The sequence below is a fragment of the Hyperolius riggenbachi genome, chromosome 6 (assembly GCF_040937935.1).
Source record: "Hyperolius riggenbachi isolate aHypRig1 chromosome 6, aHypRig1.pri, whole genome shotgun sequence".
Lineage (NCBI taxonomy): Eukaryota > Metazoa > Chordata > Amphibia > Anura > Hyperoliidae > Hyperolius > Hyperolius riggenbachi.
The window spans coordinates 14,534,671-14,557,841 of NC_090651.1; the positions used below are offsets into that span (position 1 = coordinate 14,534,671).

The following is a 23,171-nucleotide window of genomic DNA, read 5'->3' on the forward strand; positions in this document are numbered from 1 at the left end:
TCCGGATTCACCCAAAGTTTGGATTTGAGCATCACTAATTAGGACCCAGAGTTCCCATTTACTTTAAAAGACAACTGTAGTTAGAGGGATATGGAGGCTGCTGTATTTATTTCCTGTTAAACAATACCAGTTGCCTGGCAGCCCTGCTGAAGCCCACCAGTTACAAGCATGCAGCTAATCTTGTAGTTTAAAGGTAACCTTAAGTCTGCCAAAAAAATGACATTTACTCACCTGGGGCTTCCCTCAGCCCCCTGCAGCCGATCGGTGCCCTCGCCGTGTCTCTGCGATGCTCCCGTCCCCGCCGCCGACCACTTCCGGTTTCGCAGTCAGGACCCGACAGGCATGGGAACGCGAGTGATTGTTCGCGTTCCCAGCCACAATATCGCCCCCTATGCTGCTATTGCGGCCACCTGGCTGCATAGGGGCGATATTGTGGCTGGGAACGTGAAGAATCACTCGCGTTCCCATGCCTGTCGGCCGGTGACGGCCAAACCGGAAGTGGTCACCGGCGAGGACGGGAGGATCTCCGAGACACGATGAGGGCACCGATCGGCTGCAGGGGGCTGAGGGAAGCCCCAGGTGAGTAAATGTCATTTTTTTGGCAGACTTAAGGTTACCTTTAAACGCACATAATGAAAGTCAATGGAACCGCAATGTATTGCGTTTTGTACACGTTTGATGCTTTTTTTATGCATTTTTAAATAAAGATTTCTGATGTATTTCCGCTTCCTGTTGTCTTCCTAGTGATTTGCATAAATGTAATTATAAAAATGCATACAAAAAAAAATATGCGTTTTATATATGCGAACTGCAAACGCGTTAAAAACGCATCTGCATTTTAACAAAATGCAAACGCACCAAAAAAGTAGACAGTAACATAACCTATCACATTATGTTATGTGTGCCCAGCCTGAACAAGAAGAGCTGAGATTTGAACCCCGGTCTCCTGAGGCAGAGGCCTTAACCAGTACACTATGCAGCCACTGATGGGAAAAGGAATTAAATATGGCAGCCTCCATACCCCTCTAACTTCAGGTGTCCTTTAAGGCTTGATACATGGATAACATGGAATTTCAGGTGAGATCACCGGGTAGAATCGATAATCTCTGTCATGTCTGAGAACGATTTATTGCAGTAATAATCTGAAAATCGATCCTGCTCTCGATCGGGAGCAGATCGAACATGACAGGGATTATAGATTCAACCTATTGATCTGATAGAAAATTGCATAACGTGTAGAAGGCATTAAACAGTAAATCAACCTCCCTCTATTTCTAAAGAGGTGGTAAATAGGAGGAGGAGGACTGGACACCGCTCTACTCACTGCTGCATCTCTGCGGATATTGGAGATAATAAAAACCCAGATAACAAACGCATCAAAAACGCAATAAGGCCTCTTTCACAGTGTGACGTTAAAGTCGTTATAAAATATTTTATCAGAGTAACACACAGCAATGGAAAGTCTGTGCGACATTCAGAGTGCACACGTTGCGTTTGTGTGTAACGTGAGGCGTTAGTAGAAAGTGCTGCTTGCTGTGCGTTTAGCAATGAATCTGCTGCGTTACTTGTGTTGCACATGCTCAGTAATATTTTTTTTTTCTTTTTAAAAAATGTTCCGCATGCACCGTTTTCGTTCCATAGTAAATACAATTTCTAACGTGCGACTTTAACGTCGCACTGTGAAAGTGTATATGCTTAACGTTACAGCTGCGTTGTGCGACCTTAACGTCGCATCAAACTGTGTTTTTGTTGAATTTTTTAAGACCTCTTTCACAGTAGGACGTTGCGTCCTACTGTGAAAGAGGCCTAAAAAAATTCAACAAAAACACAGAAAAAATGAAAAATGCACAGTGCAAAAAACGCATGGATTTCTGCACTGCCTGGTGTGCTTCCAGCCTCAAGAATCTATTTTATAGATTTGAAACAATAATTAAATATCAGTGACCTTCCATGCAGAGTATCGATGGTGAAACTGACAATTAGTTCCCCACCGCACCCATAATCTCCTAACTATCCCCTGCGTAAAACACAATGCCCTCTGCCTGTTATAGCAATCCCCCATCTCTGCCCTGCTGCACCTCCCCCTCACCTGCAGGCTAGTGACAGGTCTGTACATACTCAGCCCTGAACTGTCACCTGACCAGTCCTAATCACTGCAGCTGACAGTTCTCCTACCTGTGTGCTACGCACGGTCTGCTGTATTTAACCGCTTGAGGACCAGAACTTTCTTTTGATGGTATCCGATTGCTGCTGTGATTGTTAGGTTTTTTTTTTTTTTAAATTGATAAAAAAAAGAGCAACATTTTTTCATTTTTTAATCATACTCTACACATTAGATTGTGAGCCTATCAGAGGAACAGTTAAAGGTCCACTATCGCGACAAAAGCAGGCAGTTAAAATCTGACAGAACCGACAGGTTTTGGGCCAAACAATCTCCTCATGGGGGATTCTCAAAGTTTTCTTTGTTTTCAACAGCATTTCCTGAACAGCAGTTTACCAGCCAGCCTCCCTACTCACTTGCACACTATTTTGTCAGTTAGACTTTGAAAACTGTTGTTCAGAAAATGCTGTTGAAAGCAAAAAAAACCCTGAGAAACCCCCAAGAAGAGATGGACTGGCCCAAAACCTGTCGGTTCTGTCAGATTTTAACTGCCTACTTTTTTCACGATAGTGGTCCATTAAGTGACCAGCATATACTCTGTACAGCGCTGCATACGATGGCTGCGCTATATAAACCTTTTGTTTTCTTTTTAGTGAAAACACAGCCTGCCAGCGCTAATCAGCCAAGACTACATATTAAGTATCGGTACTTATCCGTTAGCCGGGCGCATCCTCTAGGTGGCGACAAAACTCCACCAGAGTTACATCTTTCCCTACTATCCATGTCGGCCTGAAGGGGGAATAGTAATTAGCGCCACCTGCCGGATGCGCCCGGCTAACGGATAAGTACCTAAGTATCTTAATATATAGTCTTGGTTTTATGGTTGTGTGCAAGTTGAAGTGAAGCATGGGCTGTAAAAATGGAGTATCGCAATAGATCAGCCGGTGCATACCACCCAAATAACAGGCAGCGTGTTCCCCTAAAATATATAACCAGGCAGCACAATGTACCCAGATAAAAAACAGTATCTGTATAGAGAACACCAGGGATGCTATGGAGCAGCGTCCCAGTAAGAGGTGCCCATGGCACATGCCACACCTGCACCCCTGTAGATACGCCTCTGGACAGCAGACCACCAAGGGAAGCGTCAATAGGATCCTGAGGCTTCCCTCTCTGCAGGTATCTCATTGGGATCACTTTAGGCCTCTTTCACAGTAGGATGTTGCGGTTTGATGCGACGTTAAAGTCGCACTGCAAATTACAACGCAATGCCCCCAAAAAGTCGCACAGCAATACTGTCTGTGCGACATTCATAGTGCACACATTGCGTTTATGTGTAACGTGTAGCATTATTAGACAGTGCTGCATGCTGTGCGTTATACACGTTATTAGCTGCGTTGGACTGTTTGCACATGCTCAGTAATGACTTGGAAGCATACTTTTAATTGCCTGTATGCTCTACTGTATGCGACGATAACGGGGCATTAAGTTGCGGTGTGACTTTTTTGGGGTGTGGCGTTGTAATTTGCGTTGCGACTTTAACGTGGCATCAAAACGCAACATCCTACTGTGAAAGAGGCCTTAAAGGGCAACTGAAGAGAGATGTATATGGAGGCTGCCATGTTTATTTCCTTTTAAGCAATACTAGTTGCCTGGCAGCCCTGCTGATCCTCTGCCTCTAATACTATTAGCAATAGCCCCTGAACAAGCATGCAGCAGATCAGAGGTTTCTGACTTTAAAGTCAGATCTGACATGACTAGCTGCATGCTTGTTTCTGGTGTTATTCAGATACTACTGCAGAGAAATAGACCAGCAGGGCTGCCAGGCAACTGGTATTGATTAAAAGGAAATAAATATGGCAGCCTCCGTATACCTCTTACTTCAGTTCCCCTTTAATGCTGCTCTGTAAACGTGTCAGCAGCAGATCTGGTTGGTATGCTATAATCCAGTGCCGCCTCCTGACATTGACCCCCCACCCAGGGCCGACGCTACCATAGAGGCAAAGGAGGCAGATGCCCCAGGGCCCCGGAGCTTGTAGGGGCCCCCAGTGGCTACAAGAGGGAAAAAAAATTCAAATCGACCTTATAGTTTTTGAGAAAATCGAATTTAAAGTTTCAAAGGAAAAAAAATACACATTTAAAAACCAGCCAACTTTAATGGTTAATAGCAAATCCACCTTAAATTCCAGAAACCCTAAATTTGCAGGATATGTTAAGGAGATCATTAGGAATAAGAGGAAAAACAATTTTTCAAAAAGACCTTATAGTTTTTGAGAAAATCGATTTGAAAGTTTCAAAGGAAAAAAGTATACTTTTAAATGCGGTAAATGTCACTTTTAGTAGCAAACCTAACGGTAGTGTAATTTTACATGTATCAAAAGAAAGAGCAATAAATTTCCTGACGGGGTTTCCAGGGGGTCCATATGCAGCCGCAGCGCTTTGGCCAGGGATCGCTATATAGCCGCAATATGGCTGTATGAAGATCCCTGGCATTTTTTTCCTATTTTCCCAATTTTTTTTTATGTTTAGAGTGTGGGAATTTTTTTTTTAAATTATGTGGGGTCCCCCCTTCTGAAACTTTTTAACCCCTTGTCCCCCATGCAGGCTGGGGTAGCCAGAATGTGGAGCTTCGGCTGATTGGGGCTTCAAACCTTGACTATACCAGCTGCAAAAAAGGTCCCTTAATGCCGATTTTTGCTCCGGGGTATCTGTTGGGGGGCCTCCCTGGTTTATTTTGCCCTGGGGCCCCATTGTAGCTTAAACCGGCCCTGCCCCCACCCTTCCTTGTGTGTCGCGTTCCGTATGAAGACGATCAGAAATAAGATCAGACCTGTCGGAAATTATCGATTTGACCTATCGATCTGACAGGAAATTGTGTGTACCAGGCATAAAGCTGCCCCTGTTGCCTTCACTACAGGATAGATCATCCACAGCCAACACTGACACCGCAACTTGCAAAATGCATACCTTGCAACTTTTTGAGATGAGAAAGAGGGACACTTAAGCCACGCCCCTGCCACACCCCTGATCACGCCCCCGTCACACCCCTAGACACGCATAACATAAAGATTTCATAAGAAAAATATGTTGTTTTATAATTCAAACCACACTGGTCCTTTCTATCCTGGTTCATTTTCCTTCATAGTAACATTTTAAAATTAGTAATATATTAATTTAAAGGATGGGAATAAAGAATAAAGGGACTAAAGACAAACACATTTTTAGTAGAGAAATATATACATTTACATAGAAAGAGGGACAAAGTCCTGAAAGAGGGACAAATGAGGAGGAAAGAGGGACAGTTGGGAGCTATGAAAATGCTGCAAAAAGATCCACATCTCATAGAGAATCACTACTCAAAACTATCCCCAACAAAAGTGGATCCTCCCTGCATTTGTGTCCCTCCTCATTACAGACATGCATAGAAAGATAGAAACCTGGGAAGCAGCAGCTTATGTGAAGCAGATAGGGGTGTGCTGGGACTTGTAGTCCCCCTGCAGTCCCAGCAGCTGCCGATAGGGGGAGGGAGCAGGGTTCCTCCCAGCACACACCTGAGTGATGTCAGCAGCTGATGGGGCTGAACCAACAAGTCCAGGAAATGAGGGAGATCCCAGCCTGAGTAATCAGCTTCTGCCAGATCCCAGCCAGTCCTCCCAGCTCTTCCTCTGCCAGATCCCAGCATGAAGCCTGCCAGACACAGCCCGGATCTCTGCTGATCCCCTCTGATCTCCAGGATCCCCTCTCCTCCCCCCAGGATCCCCGGACAGGTGAGTGCTCAGAGTTCCCTGGAGAGATACTTTGTTGCAGAGTTGTTGCTGGAAGTTCTCGGGACATCCGTCTCCTACAGATCTCTGCGTATTGCTGGGAGTAGATCAGAGAGAAATCTGTGTTATTATAGGAGAATAACCCCCCTCACCCCCCAACCTGGCTTCTGCTCCACTTGCATCACTTCTAGTCCAATAAGTTGTTCTTAATTCCCTTCTGATCACTTTTGCGCAGCACTATGAGAAGTTGCTGTATAACTCTCTTATTCACATTATAGATGTATATTATAATGTATAGACACACATTATCCATCTGCTGCTGCAGCTCATTCATATATCAAGTCCTACAACCTACTTCTCTGCCCTTGTTCTATTTTTAAATATTATAATCCACATTTGTGTTGCATTTTATCAGATCAGGATAGAGATCGGTTTTGGGTGTTTTCATTTTATTTTAGGGATGGGCTGATCTGCAGATCATTGTTTTCTACTTTTCTAGAAAGTTGAAAAAACTGTCAATAAAGTGTCCCCTTGTGGCAGGAGGCAGGACAATCCCTCTGGTTGCACAACAAGGCCAAGCAGAACAGGGGGTGTGGTCAGGGGGTCAGAATTATTTCACTGATATTCTTGGTCATCAGATTGTCAGTATTGTAGTTGTCACTGTGCATGGAGAGTGTGTGGTTGTCTTTCTGTGTTTAGTGGGTTTTTCCATCCTCTCCTTGCCTTGTTTTTGTTAATGGATTGCGACATTCTCCTCTTTTGAAGTCTTGAGATTTGTGCTGGTGAAATATGTAGTTATCTGAGCAGTGACCCCCCCCCCCCCTCCCCCATCCAAGTCCCCCCAGCAGCCTGCGGCATTCTCTGTAGCCTGCGGGAGGCAGCCTGGATTATGGGATGTTTGGAATGACAACACCACAAGGTTTGTACTACATAATTACTGGCAAGTTTCGCTCTGTTGGCGAGATTTTCTGCGGTTTCGTATTCTCCCGGTGAACTCCGACCGCTCGGGTACCTGCAGACAGGAGTCCTGGGCCTGCATTCTGTTACATCTTCTCCTGAGTCTTCTCACAGAAGATATATTCACGTCTTATTAGTAAATATACTTTTCCAGCGTCCAGAAAGCAAAAAACATAAAGCAAATCTGAGACAGGGGAACTGGTTTTTATTGTACTTACCTGGGGCTTCTTCCAGCCCTGACACCTCGGTTTCCTCCTGGTCTGCTCTGTTGTGCCCCACCAAAAAATCGTCAACAGCGGGCTACTGCCCATGTGTGGCCCAGGCTGCATTCCTCTTTGATCGCGCTCCTGCATGCGCAGAACTCTCCCGGAGCGCAATTGAGGGGTAATGTGGCTTGCGCAGCACATGCACAGTAGCCCGTGACTGGTCCAGCCGGCAAGATTTAGAGGGGCACAATGTAGGGGCCAGGGAGGTTAGCGAGGGACTTGTAAGGCTATGGGAGGGGAATAAGTAAAGTAATAATCTGGGGGAATGTGTGTGTGTGTGTGTGTGTGTGTGTGTGGGGGGGGGGGGGGGCGGAGGATTTGAGAAAATAAGGTCTAGAGGCTTTCTGGATCCCCCTACGGTCCACCGTTCCAGCGCAGGCTCCCTCTAGTTATATTAGACCCAGTGGGACGTGCAGGTTTCTTCTGGCTGCACTTTGTTCTGCTCTTCAGGCTCGCTCATGGCCGGGAGTGCGGCCAGAAGATGGAGGGACCCTATGCTGGAACTGTGGGCTCTCTGCAGGGCAGGATTTAATGTCAGGCAATGTAGGCTCGTGCCTACGGGCGGCTGATGTATGAGAGGCAGCTCACTGGCTGCCAAAAGTCCCCCTCCTCACTCTCTCTCCATTCATACCTCTGGCTTCCTATCTCAGTAAGGAGTTTTACTCCCCTTCTCTCCCTCTATTCATATCTCTGGCTCCCTCTGTCTCCCTAATGCTCCTGGTCGCCCATGGAGCGCACCCTTGTGGCTGCAGCTCTGGCGCTTTGAGTCCACAAGGAAAAAAAGAGCAATATAAATGTTCTGTATCTTATCTCTGCAGAGGGCAAGCGGAGCGTAAATGAGGACATCCCTTCCCCCTGCTTTCACCCTTCCCTACCTCCCAGCAGGGCCGGATTTGTACTCTTTACCGCCCAAGGCCACTGTCACCAGCCACCCCCCCCCTTCGGTATAGGTAGCGAGATGACCCCCCCCCCCCCCCCCCCCTTTCCCTCTTATATAGTTAACCAGATGCCTCCCTTAATCCCTCCCCTCCTCCACCCCCTTTCAGTATAGGTAGCCAGCTCACCTTCACACCGCAGCAGATATCAGTGTCATTCAATTCTCCACTCGTCTCCAGTGCAGAAGCTTCTTCTTCCTTTCTGTCTTCAATGCTGCCCAAGTCCATAGCCGCCGGCCACAATGCAAATGTGTACAGAGAGCAAGCAGGGCTGTGGAATCGGAGTCGTGGAGTCGGGCAATTTTGGGTGCCTGGAGTCGGAGTCGGGAAAAAATGCACCGACTCCTAATGAATTTGTAACTGTAATTAAAATAGAAAATATGATAAAATGTTCTATTTCTCAGATAATAGTCATTAAAAATAATGTATATATACAGTAATAGCTGTGCTTACTTCACAAAAATGAAATAAACCAATCAAAATGAGTTACTTGTGCTGCTTTAATAAAGCAGTCCCCGTATTTTTAAGGTCAGATATACATATCTGATTGTGACTGTATATATGATGTGTACACAGGAATCTCTTATATATGTTACGGCCAGAACCCGAAGTGTGGCCACTTCTAGTTCTGGCCGGCCACTTCGGGTTCTGGCCGGCCAATGTGCGAAGTGGCCGCAGCGCAGCGGCCAATGTTAGAAATGCAAAGCTACACTTATTTTACGGCCGTCTCGCTGCGGCCAAATGTATTAAAAGTTGCTTAAATTTAATTAAATATAGCCGGCGGCGATGTGATAGATGAAGCCGCCGGCTTTCGCACTGCCTCCCCCCCCCCCGATTCTCTCCCCCCCCCCCCCCCCCCCCGCCTCTCTCCTTGTCCCCGCCTTCCATACAATACGGAGCCGCCGGGAGAGTCGTTCGTCGCGGCAGGGGAAGCAGAGCGGGGAGGCTGCAGACATTGCTTCTGCCAGCGCCCGCTCTGCAGGAACGGCAGGATTCCCCTGCCGCGACGAACGACTCTCGGGGACACGCGTGTCCCCGCCCGGCTGCTCCGTATGTCGTATAGGAGGCAGGGGAGAGGAGAGAGGCGGGGGGGAGGAGGAGAGGAGGAGGAGGCAGTGCGAAAGCCGGCGGCTTCATCTATCACATCGCCGCCGGCTATATTTAATTAAATTAAGCAACTTTTAATACATTTGGCCGCAGCGAGACGGCTGTAAAATAAATGTAAACTTTCCATTTCTAACATTGGCCGCTGCGCTGCGGCCACTTTGCACATTGGCCGGCCAGAACCCGAAGTGGCCGGCCAGAACTAGAAGTGGCCACACTTCGGGTTCTGGCCGTAACATATATACTAAATAACATCTATGCTGTAAGAATAAAGCCTGATGTGTAGCTGTGTCACTAATAGAGATGGTCAACGAGATGGAAATAATTCTGCATTGATGCTGATTTATGCAAATGTATGCACTACCTTTGCTGATGAAATCAAATAATTTGATATGTTGTTAAAATTTGGTTTGGTGAATACAAATTAAAGGATAACTGAGACGGATGAAAAGTAAAGTTTTTTTTTACATACCTGGGGCTTCCTCCAGCCCCCTTCAGGCTAATCAGTCCCTCGCTGTCCTCCACCACCCAGATCTTCTGCTATGAGTCCTGGTAATTCAGCCAGTCAGCGCTGTCCGGCCGCATGCCGCTCCCACAGCCAGGAACATTCTGCACCTGCGCAATAGTGCTGCACAGGTGTAGTATGCTCCTGGCGGCGGAGTGTGTGCATGCGCACTACGCTTGACTGACTCAAGTACCTGGACTCCTAGCAGAAGATCCAGGTGGTGGAGGAGGACAACGAGGGACTGATTATCCTGAAGGCGGCTGGAGGAAGCCCCAGGTATGTATAAAACTTTAATTTCATCTGTCTCAAGTTTACTTTGTTACACAGTAGTACTATACTCTACATATGCACTCCTCACAGAGCTGCAGGGAATCCACTGAGAATGCTGTGCACATTGAACACAGAGGTGTTGTCTGTTTACAATCTCCTCATTCCCCTGCAGAGTACCTGCACATCATTCTTACATGTACCCACACTTACATTGCCTAGGGCCTGATAGATGTTCTTTGTTCCGGTCTGTACCTTTTACAAGTACTATTACTAAGGACTAGTTTTAGTCTAAAGGGAATAAATATAGTAGTCTACATATCCTTCTCACTTCAGTTGTCTTGTAAAATTCCTAAGCGTTGGCAGTTAAGAGACAAATTTCATGTTACATACTTTTAATCAACAAAATTGTAATATGCAAATTAGAGGAGTCGGAGTCGGTGGAATCCTAAACTGAGGAGTCAGAGTCGGTGGATTTTCGGACCGACTCCACAGCCCTGAGAGCAAGGGGGCTGCTGCACAAGCCGCTGACAGCAGAGTACCATGGTCGGGCGCTCACTTTCTCTCCCTGCATTGCAGCATTTGCAAGCTTGCACCAGTTTAGCCTGCTGCTTTGGTGCCCTTGCTCCTGTGGTGCCCTAGGCCATGGCCTAGGTGACCTTGCCCTAAATCCGGCCCTGCCTCCCAGCGTGTGACCCTACATTTGGGGCAAAGTACAGGTGTTACATGGAGTCTAATTTATTACTTTATACAATAACCAGAATAAGTGAGGGCTGAAACAGAATTTTGCTCAGGGCTAAACAGATTTGAAAGCTAATGATTAAATGAAAACTTGGCTTAGATTAATTAGGCTTTCATGTTAATCGTTCTCTTCTGAATATGATTAGCTCTGAGCAAAGTTCTGGATCCACTCTGATAAAAATCTGTTGAAATGTTGGCATGGTTTCTCGATAGCTCGATTGTTATACTTCAGTTGTTGGAATATAGAATGAGCATAATCCATTCTTTTGTGGAATCGATCTGTCGGTTCTGGGGGACCTGTACCCGGAACTTAACACGGGAATCCTCGGTATACACTATGCAATTTTCCATTAGATTGATAGTTCGAAATGATCATTTCGATCTGCTCCCGATCGATAACGGGATTGATTTTAAGATCACTACTACACTACTCGCTACACAAAATCGATCCCAATATCAGCCGGGAGCAGATTGGACCTATCAAAAATGATGTCCAATCTGCTCCCTGATGATATTGGGATCGATTTTGTGGAGTAGTGATCTGAAAGTTGATCCCGTTATCAGTCAGGAGCAGATTGTAGGTATCGAACATGATCATTTGGACCCGTCGATCTGATGGAAATTGCATAGCAATATCTAGCATTGGGGGCTGCAGCGGTCTGATAGGTGCAAAGTTATTGCAACAGGTAAACCATTGATATCAGGAAAGAGAAGTTTGTACGCCTGATCTGCCATGTATTGCATCGTTTATCTGCACCTTTATTCCCATGGCAGAAAATAGGCTTTATGCGGAGCTTTTGTATAGGTTAGTACAGTGGCAGTATACAGGAACCCCTACAAATGCATCTTTAAATTTGCTGCTGAAGTTTCCTATTGGTCTTTACATTCTGACCAATGAGATTCATCGTATCATGTTGGTCAGTGTAATGACCAATAGGCAAATTCAAAAATGCTTTAGCTGTGTTTCCCTTTGTAGTACAGCGGTGGTAAATGGTGACAGAGCGCATGCGGTCAGGGGACGGGCTATACTACTGTATAACCAACCCCCGGGCAAAAAGTGTTTTCTCTCTATCTATCTATCTATCTATCTATCTATCCTCCTCCAGCATGATTCTCATTGGTCCAATAAATGGACAAATGGGAAGCCATGATGGGAGATTTAATGTTAAGGGGGAGTACATATGAATTGGCTGCAGGTAAATTGGGCGCAGAGTAAAGCTGGTAAATGGCTTACCCTGCTCCTGCACAAGTAAGTCCCGGCGGCGGTAATTACTATTCCCCCTCCAGGCCGCCGGGGGAAGGTGTAATTTGGCTTCCAGGCGGGCGGACGAATTAGTGTTTTTTTTTTTTCTAGTAATTTGGGTTCGGTCTTCTGACGGCGCCCAAATCCTTTCAATTGAATAATTCCTATTACCGCCTATGGTGGTATGGCTGCGCCTAAATTTCCTGCGCTGTTTTTACCAGGGCTGTGGAGTCGGTACTAAAATACTCCGACTCGTCAGTTTATGAAACTACTGACTATGACTGCCGGTACCCAAAGATGCTCCGCCTCCCACTCCACAGCCCTGGTTTTTACTGCGCTTGGTTAAAGGGACTCATTGGGAATCGGCCTGCGGGGTACGGGCAGCTGACAGATCTCTCTCTAATCCGATTTGATCAGAGAGAGATTTGTCTTGTGGTCGAATCTGTCCATCATTTATCGCTATTGTCATTTTGCCTTCATTTTTGCTGTGAATTGATCAAATTTCTGATGAGTGCAGCTCAATGGATCATAGATTACTGGCGGATCTTATCCCAGTAATGGCATCTGCTGATAGAAATCGATGCTTGTATGTCCAGCTTAAAGGACAACTAAAGTGAGTGGGGTATGGAGGTTGCCATATTTATTTCCTGTTAAACCATGCACATTGCCTGGCTGTCCTGCTGTTCCTCTGCCTCTAATGCTGGGTATACACAATGAGATTTTCTGGCAGATTTACTGTTAGATCGATTTATTTATTTTTTCCAATAGATTTTCCATAAAGGTGAACAGAAAATCTATCGGAAATCAGATATCAGACATGTTGGAAATAATCAATCTGATAGTAAATCTGCCAGGAAATCTCATCATGTACCATTCACAATACTTTTAGCCCTAAATCCTGATCCAGCATGCAGTCTGAATTACTCGCCTGAAACAAGTAGATGTACAGAGGCGCCAAAAGGATAAAATATGCTAAAATGTTTAAACTATTCGGGTGGCGGCGGTGGACCGGCCACTCAGAAATAGACTCGATGCTGTCGCTTAAGATAGACAATTTATTCACATACTCCATGAACAGAACCGCAACGCGTCACGGGTATATTCCCGCTTCCTCAGGCAATAAACAGATAGGAGTACACAGTACAGTTTCAAGGTCACGAATAGCGCCTCTGCGCTACAGTCTCAAGGTCACGACAGAGGCGCTATTCGTGACCTTGAGACTGTACTGTGTACTCCTATCTGTTTATTGCCTGAGGAAGCGGGAATATACCCGTGAAACGCGTTGCGGTTCTGTTCATGGAGTATGTGAATAAATTGTCTATCTTAAGCGACAGCATCGAGTCTATTTCTGAGTGGCCGGTCCACCGCCGCCACCCGAATATTTTAAACATTTTAGCATATTTTATCCTTTTGGCGCCTCTGTACATCTACTTGTCAAGATATCCACCCTTGGTGGTTGGAAGGGTGACAAACCCTCCTTTCCTTCTTCAGAGAGCGACCTCTTATTCCTGAGTGGGGACAGGTCTAATCTCCCCACCTGCCTATATAGTGGTTGCCTAAACGGTAACCAATGTTTGTAAGTATAATACTTACTCCACACTAATTCTCCCTGATCCCTGAATATTGGGCTCTCGGTTTCTCTGTTTAATCCATCTGAAACAAGCATGCAGATAATCCAGTCAGGCTTCAGTCAGAAACACCTTTGTTGCAGCGGATGAAAATCATGCAATAGATCTGTGTGTCCACTGACTGTCTACTTCCTGATTTCATGAAAGCAGATATAGGGTTATCTCGAGTTTAAAAATGAGCTGCTCTGCCGTGGCAGCCAGCTGACACAGCCAAGAGATCAAATTACAACTTGTGATTAGCTACAGATGAGGGAAACGGGCTAAACTCTCTAAATACATATGGGGTGGATTTCCTTCTGTCCAGTGCAAGAGTTCAGGTCCACTTTTGGCAGCCTCCATATCCCTCTCAGGTCAGCTGTCCTTTATCGCAGTTGTCCTTAAATGTAAGGACATCAGTCATTGTAATGTAGCGACTGTCGGGCTGATCTCTGCATTGGGGTTGGGTTCCCCTTTAGGCTGGCAGAGTTTCTGATGTCCCCGGGGCTCCCATCTCTGTGTACAGGTGGAGGAACGCCCTCTGCTCCCTGCAGTGGGGTTGGGTTCCCCTTTAGGCTGGCAGAGTTTCTGCTGTCCCCGGGGCTCCCATCTCTGTGTACAGGTGGAGGAACGCCCTCTGCTCGCCAGCATTGTTGTCCTGTGAATTAGAAGTTTGCACAGAGAGGGTGTAGCCGGCCTTAGGGGATTACATAGAAATCTGAATTCCTTGTTTGAGCTCCTGGGTCACTCTCTGTTCCACGCAGGACTGTGTGCTGTGATATGCATTCCCCATAATACAGGGGGTACAGGAGAGGGGTCCATGTGATTCTATACAGCCTTATACATAGAGAAATGCACCCTGTATGTATTTAAGAGAGTTCAGCCTGTCTAATTCCCCTTCATCTGTGACTAATCACAGCTGTAATTTGATCTCTCCGCTGTTCAGGAATCTCCTCTGCCATGGCAGGGCTGCTAATTTGTATACACAGGGTGTTAATCTTATGTCTACTTCCATGAAAGCAGGAAGTAGACACACTGCAGATTTGTTGCAAGAGTTATATCAGCAGTAACAAAGAAATGTTTTACTTTAAAGTGTATTCTGCTGTTGCTTATCTTTTAGAGCAGAAAGGAAGTTCTGAGTTCAGGTCCACTGAAAAAAGATAAATAAAACACAAGGATTTATACTTGCCCGGGGCTTCCTCCACCCCATGTAGTGCGTAACCTCCCTCTGTGTCCCTACGTTCCGCTCCAGCCAGCCCCCGGTAAAGTGACTGAGCCAGTTGAGGACTACTGTGCATGTGTGGCCCTGGCCACGCCTCCTTGGTTGCGCTCCTGTAGCCGGGAGAATTTTGCGACCTGCGCAATTGCAAGCCTTAACTTGCTGTGCAGATTGTTTCCGGCCACGGGAGCCCAAACAAGGAAGTGTGCAGTAGTCGGGGACTACCAGGGCTGACAGGGGGAGAACAGATGGAACTGGACTGACACCGACTACAGGGGGCTGGAGGAAGCCCCAGGCAAGTATAAATCCTTTTCTTTTATTTGTCTCAGATTTACTTTTAAGGACAACTGTAGTGAGCAGACTATGGAGGCTGCCATATGTATTTCCAGTTAAACCAGTTGCCTGGCCGTCCTGCTGATCTATTTGGCTGCAGTAGTGTCTGAGAGCCCGTTTCTTCCGTTTGTCTTCCGGACAACTGCATGCGGCGTCATGCGACTTCCTGGTAGCGGCTATGGGGACTCGGATGAGTGCGGAGGAAATCTGCAGCATGCTATCCATAATTTCCTCCGCGTCGCACCGCGCCAGATCACGTAGGTAAATTTGTGTCAATGGAAACTACTCCATTAACGTGAATTGGTTGCAGTTTCCTTGAGTTGCGGAGCAGTTTCCACATTGCAACGTGTCTAGTGGAAACGGGCCCTGAATCCCACCAGAAACAAGCATGCAGCTAATCTTGTCAGATCTGACAATAATGTCAGAAACATCTGATCTGCATGCTTATTCAGGGGCTATGACTAAATGTATTAGAGGCAGAGGATCAGCAGGGCAGCCAGGCAACTGGTATGGCAGCCTCCATATTCGTCTCTGCTTGTCGACCAATCGGCGTAGCCGCGGCGGCAGCCCCAGGACCGCCTAACGCCAATTGGCGTAAAGTCCTTGGGGCTCGCTTTGCAGGAGATCGCGCGCGCTGATGCGCATGCATCTCCACTAAGTAGGCGGAGCTTGGCTCCCCCTTCTGCCTCCCAGCGGCGATCGCCGCTCGGAGATTGTTAGACGGTGAAACCGCCGTCTATTTACTCAGTACAGGGCTGCGATCTACGGCAGCGCTGTACTGGGGACAGCCGTGTGACATGGCTGTCCCCTCTAGGGGATCAGAGGTGATCGGCTGTCATAGGTTGAAGCCTATGGGGGGAAGAGAGGGCGGGTTTAGTAAAAAAAAAAAAAAAATCAGACCCCACCAACAGAGAGCTCTGTTGGTGGGGAGAAAAGGGGGGGCGGGGGGGAATCACTTGTGTACTGAGTTGTGCAACCCTGCAGCGAGGGCTTAAAGCTGCAGTGGCCTATGTTACAATAAATGGCCTGGTCTAGGGGGGGGGGGGAATTAACACTGCAGTCCTCGAGGTTAATGCCGGCTGTCTCGTTTTGTGGATTCTATCTAGCAGAAAAAGTATCAGTTTCCATTGTCCCATCACCGCCTCACACTTTGAGCCCTTAGAGGAATACGAAACCACGAATGCAACCGCCGCTAGAAAGTATATGTGGTGTCTCGGAAAAGTCGATCACCTGCAGTGCTTGCACAATTGGTGGCAATTGGCGGTTGACATTCGCCTCAATGTGGGACGCGGTGGATTTTGGTGGTAAACAACCATCAGAACTGGCCCATAATGGTCATAATAGCCAGTTCAACATTTTCTCCGAGGCGACTCTTCGTTTTGCGGAATTGTAAGGAATCGGAAGGGAATTATTGCTCGCATTAGCGGGAACAGAGCAATGCGGAGCAGTATGGTTTACATTATAAAGCAAATCTCCTCGCGATCCACAAAATGCCCCGGACTCCGAAAATCATGTCTAAACGCCTGCAATGGGAACCGGTCATAAAATCTCTTATGCCTGGTACACAATTTCCTGTCAGATTGACGGTCAAATTGATTATTTCCAGTAGAACCGATCTGATTTCTTTTTTTTTTCTGATCGATTTTGTATAGAAGTGATTGGAAAAATCAATCAGAAAAACGATGGGAAATCAGATTGGACGTGTCAGAAATAATTGATTTGACCCGTCTATCTGAAGGGAGATTGCATGGTGTGTACCAGGCATTGTATGTGGACAGTGAGGACCTACAGGAGAGACAGATGAATCACTGCAGACTTCTCCCCTTCCTGGGCTGACAGCAGAGAGGAGAGATAAGTGGCTGCAGGCAGGGCTGTGGAGTCGGTCCAAAAATCCACCGACTCCGACTCCTCAGTTTAGGATTCCACCGACTCCGACTCCTCAGTTTAGGATTCCACCGACTCCGACTCCACGACTCCGACTCCTCTAATTTGCATATTACAATTTTGTTGATTAAAAGTATGTAACATGAAATTCGTCTCATAACTGCCAACGCTTAGGAATTTTACAAGACAACTGAAGTGAGAAGGATATGTAGACTACTATATTTATTCCCTTTAGACTAAAACTAGTCCTTAGTAATAGTACTTGTAAAAGGTACAAACCGGAACAAAGAACATCTATCAGGCCCTAGGCAATGTAAGTGTGGGAACATGTAAGAATGATGTGCAGGTACTCTGCAGGGGAATGAGGAGATTGTAAACAGACAACACCTCTGTGTTCAATGTGCACAGCATTCTCAGTGGATTCCCTGCAGCTCTGTGAGGAGTGCATATGTAGAGTATAGTACTACTGTGTAACAAAGTAAACCTGAGACAGATGAAATTAAAGTTTTATACATACCTGGGGCTTCCTCCAGCCGCCTTCAGGATAATCAGTCCCTCGTTGTCCTCCTCCACCACCTGGATCTTCTGCTATGAGTCCAGGTACTTGAGCCAGTCTGGCGTAGTGCGCATGAACACACTCCACCGCTAGGAGCATACTACACCTGTGCAGCACTATTGCGCAGGTGCAGAATGTTCCTGGCTGTGGGAGTGGCATGCGGCCGGACTGCGCTGACTGGCTGAATTACCAGGACTCATAGCAGAAGATCCGGGTGGTGGAGGACAGTGAGGGACTGATTAGCCTGAAGGGGGCTGGAGGAAGCCCCAGGTATGTATAAAACTTTACTTTTCATCCGTCTCAGGTACCCTTTAATTTGTAGTCACCAAACCAAATTTTAATAACATATCAAATTATTTCATTTCATCAGCAAAGGGAGTGCATACATTTGCATAAATCAGCATCAGTGCAGAATTATTTCCATCTCATTGACCATCTCTATTAGTGACACAGCTACACATCAGGCTTTATTCTTACAGCATAGATGTTATTTAGTATATATAAGAGATTCCTGTGTACGCATCATATATACAGTCACAATCAGATATGTATATCTGACCTTAAAAATACGGGGACTGCTTTATTGAAGCAGCACAAGTAACTAATTTTGATTGGTTTATTTCATTTTTGTGGACTAAGCACAGCTATTACTATATATATATATATATATATATATATATATATATATATATATATATATATATATATATATATATATATATATATATATATATATATATATATATATATATACATTATTTTTAATGACTATTATCTGAGAAATAGAACATTTTATCATATTTTCTATTTTAAACAAATTCATTAGGAGTCGGAGTCGGTGCATTTTTTCCCGACTCCGACTCCAGGCACCCAAAATTACCCGACTCCACGACTCCGACTCCACAGCCCTGGCTGCAGGAGGGGGTGAGGGGAGATAAAGGCAGGAAGAGCAGCCCAGTGTCCCAGATTTACCTCTCCCACAAACTCCAGATAAACTTCAGAAAACAATATATACAGTACATATAATCATATACATTTATTTATTTGTGTGTGTGTGTGTGTCAGATGTATTTAAATGGGACCTTTTATATGACTTTACCAAGCTCAGGTAGCTGATAACGACACCCCCTCCACCTGTCACTCCAAGCAGTGTCACAGCACACCAACATAGCGGCATAACCTCTTCCGTAGTGCGGTATTTAGTACAAAATAAATATTGGGGAACATAAATACATGAGAAGCTTCAAACACTGAACAGACAGGACAGCCAGCAATACCAATACAGACATGGCTTATGTGCGAGAGACATCCCCAATACTGCTACATGTTCATATGGCAAATTACGGCAAAATAAGAAACACTAGGAGGAGGTCTGTGCCCTTGTGAGCTTGCAATCTAGAGCAGGGGTCTCAAACTCGCGGGCCATTTGCGGCCCTCGATACAATATTTTGTGACCCTCGCAGGCAAAAGTTCGCTTCAGTGCTCCCAAGTAATCCGCCGCATCCCCACCGCTAAACGAGGGCTGCAGAGCCCCCAAATCGCCCGGGGGGCAATCCGCTGGCATTTCCTGGAAGGGGCAGAGCTTTCAGCTTCAGCTCTGCCCCTCCTGACGTCAATCGCCGCACGGATCGCCGCCTCTCCCCGCCCCTCTCTGTGAAGGAAGAGTGAGAAGGGCGGGCAGAGGTGGCGATGCGCCGCGATTGTGAAATTCCTTATGCAGCCCAGCCTCATCCTGACTTTGCCTCCTGCGGCCCCCCAAGTAAATTGAGTTTGAGACCCCTGATATAGAGGGTAGTTGCATGGAGACGTTTGTGTGTGTGTGTGTGTGGGGGGGGGGGGGGTTAGCCTTGTGAGCTTACAATCTAGAGGGTAGTTGGGTGGGGACATTTGGGGGTGGAGTCTGGCCTTCCGGGCTTACAATCTAGAGGGTAGGGGGTGGAAACATTAGGAGAGGAGACACTAGTTCTCCAATGCTACCTATAGCAAATTATAAGCTTGTCTGAAAAGGTGAATTTTTAGAGAACGATTGAAGGTTTCTAGGCTATTTTAATGCTCGGTACACAAGATACGTGTTTTTTTTTTTTTTTTTTTTTTTTTTTTTCCCGCTTGATCGGTTTTCCACTCCATTCTCCTATCTTCCGCTCGTTTTTCTTATCTTTTTTCATTTACTTCTATCAGGAATCAAGCGTTAAAATGATCAATATCGGAAATTACGGAATTTTTCAATCGAACGCGTCCTATTGAGCGGAAAAAAACGAAAGAGTCTCTAAAATGTTTTTCTCCAGCTTAGCGGAAAAGAGGTGTTGTGTGTGTGTGTGTGTGTGTGTGTGTGTGTGTGTTTTCTCTTTATTTAAACACTAGCAGACCCAAGCCCGTTTCAAAAACGGGGTCTAGGTCTGTGTTTCTCACCACCACCCGCCGCATGTTACTGCGCATGCACGCACACCCGGCCGCCAGCTCACACGCCCGCCCGCCTCCCTGGCCCCGCCCTCCTGTCTGTGTGTAGCTGGGTCTGTGCTGCGCACATGCGCAGTACCAAAAAGCATGGACCCAGGTACACGGGGACAGCGTGTCGCAGGGACACAGAGGTTTTATTATTGAGGATTATGTTAAATGCCGATTTGGAGGGAATGGCTACGTTCACACTGGGGCGTTGCCACATAGTGGAGGCGGGAAATCGCACTGCAATCTGTACGGCGCTTTGATGCGATCCAATGGGCTCCAGTATCCCAACACAGACTGCGTTACCGCAGTTAACCTGTTCAGTGAAGCATACTTTTCATTGCATGCTTCACTGTATGCGAGGCAATGTGCACGCCTAACGTGCAGCGTGACTTTTCCCTCTGTTGCGATCCTATTTTTACAGGGAACGTAATGCAGCTCTCACTGTGAACTTAGCCGGAGGGAGGGAAGATTGTTTGTGGTCTGGGTTGGTGAAGGAGGTTTGGTTGTAGCAGGTCGCTTACATCATAGTGGTGGGAGGGGCTTGCAGCGGCTGCATACCCCACACGCTGAACACGCCTGTACATGTGTCAGAGCATGTTCTCACACAGCTGTTATTTGGTGTGACTCGCCCTCCCCTGTATGTGACTCTGCATGTCCAGCTCGGGGCAGACGGATCTGGTTTCTCTTTCAATTTGAACATTTCAGCTCAGCCTCGAACCAAACGCACCCGGCATCGCCCTAAGAAGCTAAAAGGGCAACTGAAGTGAGAGTGATATGAAGGCTGCCATATTTATTTCCTGTTAAACAATACCAGTTGCCTGGCAGCCCTGCGGGTCTATTTGGCTGCAGCAGTGTCTGAATCACACCAGAAACAAGCATGCGGCTAACCCAACCAGATCTGATAATCATGTCAAACGCCTAATCTGCTGCATGCTTGTTCAGGGGGTGTGGCTAAAAGGTATTAGAGGCAGAGGATCAACAGGACAGCCAGGCAACTGGTATTGCTTAAAAGGAAATATGTCAGCCTCCCTGTCCCTCTCACTTTGTGTCCTTTTAATGGCAAAATAGGGGACCCTGATGAGAAAGATTGATGTAACCCTAACCCCACGCAGACCTTCACCCCATCAGTGGGCAGCAAAACAAAAATCTGCTTTCTTGCAGCTGTGCCCACTGATCGGGGGGTGCAGAGGTAGTTGCCACACCCGGGCCCTTGGGGCCCAGGGGGTCTCCATGGGGGCCCGCCTTCAGTCACTACATTAGGTCTGTATCAGTGATGAGCTAAAATGGCAATATTCTTTTTACATTCATTTTCGTGAATATCATGTTAAATTTTGACTTTAGAGCAAAAAGGACAACAAAACTAATTTTGTAACAAGTTAGTGATTTTTTTTTTATTTTTTTTTTTTTATTTAAAATAAAAATGATTTTGCGCTTTTAGCAAATGTTCAAGGTAAAAATATTTTTTTTTATTTGTTTCCCTTGACCATATTGCAAAAATACAATGTATTTAATCTTGAAATAGCATTTTCGATGGGAAAATAAACTAGTCTTGGCAAAAACGTGCTAGCAACGCTGCTCTGTATGTGCTTTGAATAATGGTAATCGTTACCAAATTATCACACTTCTCACATAGCGTCTGTCCTGGGAGAGCCGGTGTTCTGTGCAGCTGATGACTCCTGCAGTAAGGAGGGAGTTTCTGGGCGGTCTGTGTTTGGAGTACTGCTGCCCTGGTAGCTAAGCAGCCTGATTTGAGCTCACTGATATCTGTAATTTCGGATTGATCAGATTGACGGGATCGATCCAAAAAAACGATCTATTTCATTAATCGGATTGGTTGGGAGATTGCAGTCCCTTGATGGCCCCAAACCATCGTTCATACAAATAATCGTTTGTGAAATTGTATCGTTAGTGGCCACCTTAGTGGTCAATCCGGTGGCAGATCGATGGGTGTAATGATGAGGTTTGTTCACCGAAGGAAAAAAAAAAAACTTTCCATGTGTTCACCACAATTAGCCAATTACTGTATTTGTGGGTCACATGATCGAAACACATTTTTGAAAATTATTTTCTGTTTCATTTTTTTTTTCTGTTTTCTTCATCTTGAAAGCGGACCTGAACTCCGAACTTCCTCTCTGCACAAAAAGATAAGCAACATCATAATAACCTTTAAAAAAACATGTCTTTGTTACAGCTGATACACATCCTGCAATAAATCTGCAGTGTGTCTACTTCCTGCTTTCATGGAAGCAGACATATTGTTAACATCCGGTGTTTACCAATTACCTCTCTGCCATGGCAGGCAGCTGACACAGCTGAGGGATCAAATTACAATTTGTGACTACAGATGAGGGGGGATTAGACAGGCTAAACTCTCTAAATGCACGCAGGGTACATTTCTCTATGCTTTCCTTCTGCTCTGTGCAAGAGTTCAGGTCCTCTTTAATCTGCATACAAACAACAACCAAATTTGCATATCTGCAACAACTAGTAAATATTTGCACGTTTTTTAGGTTTTCTTATAACTTTTTCCTCCCTCCCCCTTAGGGCCAGTTTGCACCATGTCCCACAGATATTCGGACCCCTCTGTGGGGGATAAGTCTTATCTGGTCTACGAGAAGGAGAGCCCCACCACCAACGCTCCCGCCAAGCGGAAAACTTTGAAGCCGAAGGACAATGCCTCTTTTGTCCCGGACCGAACCCCTTCCCCCGTGGAAGGTCACCGCGTCGTCCTGAGCACCGTCAGCCCGGCCGCGCAAAAACTCGGAACGCAACAAATGATTCCAAAAGGTTTGGCCATCGCCACACGAACGAAGGGTCCACGCCACCACACCATTGCCTCAAGCACCGTTACCAAAGAGTTTCTACAGCAGGAGCAGAAGCGAATGTCCACCCCCGAAATCTGCTTGGACTCCTTCGATGATGACCCTGACATGGGGGGCGGTATCAAAAGGAACCTGCGCAATCAATCTTACAAGGCAGCTATGAGGGGGTTCAAAGAGGATTACCAGCCTATAAAGCCTATGTCAACCCTGAAGCCAGTGTCAGAAGATCCGAATGCTCCGCCCCCGAGGAGCCCCGGAAGATCTAAGGTGATTCTAATTCTGTGTGTGTCAGAAAAGCTTTTAAAGGGGAACTGAAGAGAGAGGTATATGGAGGCTGTCATGTTTATTTCCTTTTAATCAATACCAGTTGCCTGGCAGCCCTGCTGGTCTATTTCTCTGCAGTAGTATCTGATTAAAACCAGAAA

General features: G+C 46.2%; 1 protein-coding gene across 2 annotated transcripts in view; it reads left to right on the top strand.

Moving 5' to 3' along the window:
- The first annotated feature begins 5,595 nt into the window (after positions 1–5,595).
- Positions 5,596–23,171, top strand: part of ARHGEF16 (Rho guanine nucleotide exchange factor 16) — a 65,497-nt gene continuing 47,921 nt past the window's right edge. Inside the window, exons 1-2 of one of the 2 annotated variants that reach the window (XM_068242397.1) lie at positions 5,596–5,868; positions 22,469–23,013. In XM_068242397.1, the coding sequence (XP_068098498.1) occupies positions 22,483–23,013 (531 nt within the window). In that variant the 5' untranslated portion in view covers positions 5,596–5,868; positions 22,469–22,482. Of the gene's footprint in view, positions 5,869–15,225; positions 15,297–22,468; positions 23,014–23,171 lie in introns of those variants that run through there. The other variant, XM_068242396.1, reaches the window with a different exon arrangement.